General features: G+C 33.1%; 1 protein-coding gene across 2 annotated transcripts; it reads right to left on the bottom strand.

Annotated features, from left to right (window-relative positions):
• Positions 1–1,207: 1,207 nt before the first annotated feature.
• LOC106762893 (GATA transcription factor 7) lies at positions 1,208–3,007 on the bottom strand. 2 transcript variants are annotated; one of them, XM_014647006.2, is made up of 3 exons: positions 2,763–3,007; positions 2,368–2,685; positions 1,208–2,274 (listed from the first exon to the last, which is right to left on the bottom strand). In XM_014647006.2, exons 2-3 carry the CDS (start codon positions 2,671–2,673, stop codon positions 1,681–1,683), a joined length of 900 nt encoding a protein of 299 aa, XP_014502492.1. In that variant the 5' UTR covers positions 2,674–2,685; positions 2,763–3,007; the 3' UTR covers positions 1,208–1,680. The 2 variants fall into 2 exon arrangements, with proteins under 2 accessions (XP_014502492.1, XP_014502491.1); XM_014647005.2 differs by having other exon boundaries at positions 2,807–2,999.
• Positions 3,008–6,899: the final 3,892 nt, after the last annotated feature.

Here is a 6,899-nt window from a genome sequence, read left to right as displayed (position 1 = left end):
GGAATAGTCTAAAGATTGAACCTACTAATCAAACATTGAGTGTTTCAATTTAAAAGTTTTGAATAGTTCAGAAAAAGTCTCCATATCACATTCCATGAAATTAGATTTTTATTATGCATATAAAAGGAGGGATATTATTTATTTATTTTTCTTAAAAAATTCCAAAAGAAAAATTAAAAAAAGAAAAAGTATGGTGATTTGAGTGATTGAAGTTAAGCATAGTTAGACCGGGTCCTTATCCACCAAAATCTTATGAATATGTGAGTGAGTGATGCAAGCCACAAACCGTTTCAACGTCACTGTTTGTTTTCAGGACTTTTTGCTTTTTTAGTGCTTCAAACTATTTCTACCTAATTACTCCCTCTTCACTATTCACACTTCCTCCTCTCATTGACTATGCATTTTATTTTCTTTATGTTTTTGCCATAACACCTGTTTAGTTTACATTGGTTGGCTCACTTTACGATCGTCTCATTAGCTATGAATCGAGATTGTCTAGTTAGTTACAAATCGAGTGATCAATATATTCTTTAATTTAACACGAGATAATAAGTGAGCTGATAGCTCGAATTATAGACAAAATTAATAATAAAAATAAGGCTTAAATATGTTTTTCATCTTTTAAGTATTATTGATTTTTTGTTTTAGTTCCTATTCAAACATGTAAAAATAATCTTTAAAAATGGACGTTAACTTTTAGTTAACCTGACAAACAACAATGTTACAACTTCACCGTTCTTATACGTCGTTCAAATCGAAATAAAGTGTAATGAAATAAGTAAAATTGTTATTTGAAGAGAAAATAATTCTTTGACACACCTAAATTTTTTTGACATTATTTTTAAAAAAATACAAAAATTTTTAGTTTTATAATCATTTTACCCTTATGTACTAGTTAGTTAAATGAATGTATTACTCTATTTGAAGTGAGGATCTTAATGGGGTATTGGAACTTGTAGCATTTCTTATTCCTTGCAAAAACGCATTGATTATAAATAAATTGCGGAGAGAGTTACGCAGTGAGGAGCATTGAAAATATTCGGTTTCATTCTTTTTATTTGACCAAGAAGCTATAATGACTTGACTCATAATATCTAAAGGCATGAATGAATGAAGGTCAACACCTGAGTTAACTAAATTTGATAGATTTATTTAGAAGAGAGGAATTAAAAGATGAAAAGGGTAATAATAAGCATTATGTTATGAGTGGTGTGAAGGTTAATGTTATTTGGGTGGTATCCACTTGGTAAGTGGAAATATCATATAGATTGAATGGTTGTTGGAAGTTCATGGCACCTTGTCCCACCACCAACTACAACAAAACCCACATGCACGCACGTTACATATATTGCACTACCACTACTCTCTCTATCTTCTTCTTCTTCTAATAATATCAACCATTTCCCACTAACACTCACTCAATATATATATATAATAATAAAACAAAAAGACTTTGTTGTTGTTTATCTTCACAATTAACTTAAATAAAATCGATATGCTAACGAAAATGGGATACATCGTTACAAACAATCAATGCCTAATTTCTATTTCTCATACTAATATATCCCTCACCTAACTACACCCTACCACTAACTATAACTAAAAAAAAAAACACTAAATAAATATAATACAAAAAACAAACCGGTTCAAACCGGTTTCTGTGTACCTAATCTAAAAATATCAGCAGGTGGGAACCATTTGGGCCTGGGGATGGGCCTCCGCCCCAGACACCCCTTTCTTTTTGCGAATTTCCAACACTTTCCGGTGGCTGTTGGAGTGAATATCGCTGCAGAAGGTTGGGCTACAGGCCGGTCTGTACTCCGAAAAAAGCCGACCCGATTTGTACCGGACCCCGCACGCGTTGCAGAGGGTTTTTGCGCCCAGTGGGCCCGTCCTCCACTGTGGTGTCTTCTGCACTTGACAGTGACTGCACCGCCGCTGAACCTGGGCCCCAACGGGCTGGGCCTCGGCCCGCTTCTTCTGCTTCTTCGCGGGCGGCTCCGTCGAGGAAGAAGAGCACGAAGACGGCGAGGACGGGAGGGAGAGCAACGGGCCCAACGACCACACGCGAGCGTTTGGTTTTCTATTCCGCACGGTTCTCGTCTTGGTTGTTATCTTCGTTTCACAAGGAAAACGAGGCGTTTTCTTCGCTGAGGGTTCCGGTTCGACCCGCCGGTTCACTTCCTCCGAACGAACCGGGTATAAAAGAGACAGCTCCGGGAGAGAATCATCAACAAAGTGTGAAACCCACTCTAGGTCCTCCAAATCACCGGCCTACATAATTTCAATTATCAGAAAACACAATAGAAAAACTAAACCAGGGTTAGAAAAACAGGAAACAGACAAAAAACAGAGAGAGAGAGTTACCGGAACGGCTAGTTCGGCGGAGAAAAGTGAATCGTAGGAAACTCCGGTGGAATTAGAGTTGCTATCGTCTTCTCCACGGTCCTTTGACTGCGACGAGGCGGATAAACTTTTTTTTTCTTCAACGTATTCTTGTGGTTCGTAGTGAAGAGAGCCGTCTGAAAAGTCAAATAGGTCGTCGACGAAGAAATCGTCGCCTCCGGCGACGGTGTTGGCGTTGAGGGAAAAAAAATCCTCGCAGTGCGTTTGCTGGACGATGAACTCCCGCCTTAAACTCGGTTTCAACGCTTTGGCCACTGCTACCTCCATTTCTACGACAAACTGAACCAAAATTTTCAGTTAAAGCTTTGGGAAAGAGAGTTGGACTGTGCTAAAGAGAAAGGAACGTGAAAGTTTACTTTTTTTTATTCAGTCGCTGATTAATTATTGGAGTTTGAGTTACCTGTAAAGAAGAAGAACAGGAGGGAAGTAGGAGAAACTGCAGAGGAGTTTTAAAGGTTTGAACTTTGAAGGAGAGAGAAACAAGACAGGAGGAAGAGAGAGAGAGTTTCTTGGTGAAATTGGTGGTATTTAATTTCTTTAACTTTATCTCTCTTTCCGTCCTCTCTCTCTTATCAGGATCTCTGTTCAATTTGAATAAATAAATAAATAATAAAAAATAGAAATATATGTGCAGAGTACCAAATCTTGGTTGTAAGAGTTTGGAGGAGAGGGTGTGATAGTGGCAAGCGTGTGATATTTGGTCACGTGGTGGGGCTTCACTATTATTAGTCCTTTCCTCTTTCTAATTTTAATTTATTTATTTTTTTAAAAAAATTTGAATGGATCGTTCTTTGATGGCTCCGTAAGTTCAAAAGTTGTGCCCTCGATGATTCTTATTTTTGACCGAACCTAGGATTAAAAAAAACCGAAACTGGTCCAATGTAACCGCATAAAAACAAAAACGTTAAAATCAAACGCCGGTTTTGACTGTTACAATCGCAGGGCAGGCTGAGGGTGTTCCGTTAAGCGCGTTTTGAATAAATGCGAGGGAGTAAATGGTTTGGTTGGGCGCGTCGATCTCGGGCAGTGACGTGGCGCGGTTACTTAACCCTATGGATAATACATGTTATTTTTCTTCCTTAGTTCACATCGCATGCTTTGTTGTTCGCGGGCCTGTGATTGGTGGAATGAAAGACATGCAGACACGTCAGATAGGCGCGTGAAGGTTTCGATGGCGTATTGACTTTTAACAGTGTGATGAGGCGCTTTGATTCATACCTCAACTTTACGTTTGGAGCCATTACTTTCTGTCTTCAACCATCCAAACGCGCGTTTCTTTTCTCAATTATCCCCTCTTAGCTGTCATCCCAAACCCAGATATTGCGTTCTTCTCAATTATTAACCCAATTATTACAATTCAATTTAATCCTAATCTCTTCATATATACCACCACCGCACCCATTGTCTAAAATTTAATAATAATAAAAATGTATTAAGTGCATAAAGTTTTATTTTTCATCAATTATTGTAAGAAATTGTTTACCTTGTCCATCTATCAAAAAACACTTTTAAGGTAAATAATTTTAATTGTATTAACTTAATCTATTGAGTGATCTCAATTTATGTCTGAAATGTCAATTTAATGGTTAAGCTATGTCACATTAATGATAGTGGATTAGCAAACTAATCACTTTTGCCATTTCTATGTGTTTGATACTTTTTTACCACGTTATTTTGTTTTAATAAGTTAAAATTCAATATGTATATTTATATTACAATAGATTAGTGTTTTTTTTTTTGCTGATATAACAGTTTGTTTACTATTTTTTCCATTACTTTTCTTTAAATTTATTTTCTATTTTTAGTTTTTATTTTCATTATGAGTTAGCGGGATATTAAGGATAAAGTAAGGAAATGATTTATATACTTTTACTTGTGATCATTTGTATGGTATATTATTATATATTTCTAAAATAATATAATATTAGCTTTTACTCGTAGCATGTTTGAACTTGATTCCCGTCTTATTGCTTTTTTTTAATATAATTATTTAATGTGCATTAGTTGATTTTTTTTTTACTTTCCTTGAATAAATATTAGATCTCTTATTTCAAGCCTTTCTTTCATCTTATAAACTCAACTCGATTTTACATTTTGCTCTAACCAGTATTTTTTTAATACACTGAATTGTTATTGAATTTATTTGTGATATCATAACTTATCAACAAATTAACTTTGGCACATTATATATATCAAACCAAAATTTCCAACAATTAAATTAATTAATCAAGTCTTTCTTTCATCTTATACTAGTAAAAAAAAAATTCTATAACCATTTTCTGTGACAGATAAAATCCATCTATCTTAATATATTAATATATTAACTAGTGACAATTTTGTAATAAAATTAAAAATAATTATAAACTTAATTCTAATTTTTTTAACTCTTAGTTGAATCTAACATTTTTTATGTAGTTACATTTTTTTCTCTATCCTCTCACTACACTGAACTATTATTAATTTTATTTATCGTATCATAACTTATCCAATGATTATTTTTCACACTCTATGTACATTTCCAACAATTAAGTTAATTAATCAAAAAACTATTTTCTTTCAATATGTCAATTGTAAAATTTGAAATCAACATCTTGTTTATATTATTTAAAATTTATAACCAAGTTAATTTAATGGTTCTAAATTGCTTTATGTGTTTATTCCATTATTTGTTGAGTCCTTAAACTTGGAAGAGAATCAACAATAATCAACTATCAATAGATTATATAAAAATAAAATAAAACCATCACTTAAGATCCAAAACATCGAAATAGTAAATTTATAGCTATTATTTTTTCATATAATACTTATGTTGTTGCCTAGTAAAATATGTAACATTCAAAGTCACTCTAACTGTTGTAATTTAAATATTTCACAAGATATCAAGTTTGTAACGTCTCGACAACTTACAGGGACCGTTGACTGCCCCATACATTATCACGAGACAAGTGTGCTTTGTCCTCACTCGCACACTTTTCGGAAAAAAAAAATGGTATCAGAGCCTAGCCTCTCCCAATACGGTGTGGTTTGAGGACAAACCAGACGGAAGCTGGTGGGCATGTGACACCCGAGCACTGACGAGAGTGGGGAGTGATCGCCGGTGCAAGAAGCATGGTACAGGGGGCACGAACAAGGAGCGGCTCCTGACAGGCTTCGAGTGGAAGGGGCACATGGACGAATCGAACATACACCGGAATGAGAGAGATCTGGAGACTGTATAGGTATGAGACTATACAATTGAAGGATAACTTAAAGGAATTGATTTGGCTACCCATATCACCAAAATACATTTACTTTTCGGAAGCCTATAAATTTTGGGATGGGTCACAAAATTACAGATTACACGATTTATATATTTTCTCAAAATTTACATACTAAGACCTTTTATATATCTTCAAAGGAGATAACAAGTTGTGAATTCTTTATACGAGATTATGAATCTTATTTTGCAGAATGTTTGAAGATATTAATTACATAAATAAAATGTTTTTATTTCTTGTTTAAATAAATATAAAATTGCTTCTCTGTACCAATTTATGAAATAACAAGTCTTATTTGGCAAAATATATATTAATTACGCAAAGAAAATACTTTAGTTTTATTCTTGAAATAAAGTAATAAATAATTTCTTTGTGCTGATGTCAATGTTTTTGTCATATCCTCTTATGAGAATTTGAACCATTTTATAAATGTAAAGACGTGGTTATTCTTCCCGCCTTAAGCATCTGTGTTCTGTTTGTGTGGTAAAAAAACAAAATAAATAAAACAAAGTTAATTTTAAAACACCAGCAAACTGAAAATTAGTCACATTAGTTTAATCATTCCATTTTCAGTTTAAATTAATAATTTGAATAAATAAATAAAAAGTTAACGATCCGTTTTCTTGGCACCATCTTGGTATCAAAATTCTAACCACTCTTTCTTTTACAACCACCTTGTCTACCCACACCATCTCATTTCAAAATCTTAGCTTTTTTTATTAAATTTAATTTAGTAAAGTATAAATTAAATTTTAATTTTTTATAAGTAAGAAATATTTAACATGATACTCACATCTCAATTAACGAATATTAAAATATATATTTATTCCTCACGTATAAATAATAAATATTAAAGAATATTATCTTAGATAAATTTTATTGAAAATATTAGCACATACATAACTCTTGGTTACTAAGTTAGTTACACCTATACATGTAAGAAAAATGAAAACCGGTGACTGTTAATTCGTTAAAAGTTAAGTTTATTTTAATTAGAGATGGCAAATAAGTCAGGTTATTTAATTAATATTTAAAATAGTAAAATAAATTATAATTATTAAATTTGAGATAAAGATAAATTATTTTCGAGGAAATAATAAAATTCAGACAGGTCATACCTGAAACCATGCTAGTCTTAAAGTAAAAAAGTGATTTTTATATTTATTTGGAGAAACAGATGTTGAGACCAAACACAATAGCGTCAGATGGCGGCAATGACGAGAGAAAGCAGCAAGC

Source organism: Vigna radiata, chromosome 5 (assembly GCF_000741045.1).
Source record: "Vigna radiata var. radiata cultivar VC1973A chromosome 5, Vradiata_ver6, whole genome shotgun sequence".
NCBI lineage: Eukaryota > Viridiplantae > Streptophyta > Magnoliopsida > Fabales > Fabaceae > Vigna > Vigna radiata.
The sequence above is the reverse complement of the archived record's forward strand: the minus strand, read 5'-3'. Positions and strand labels throughout refer to the sequence as shown.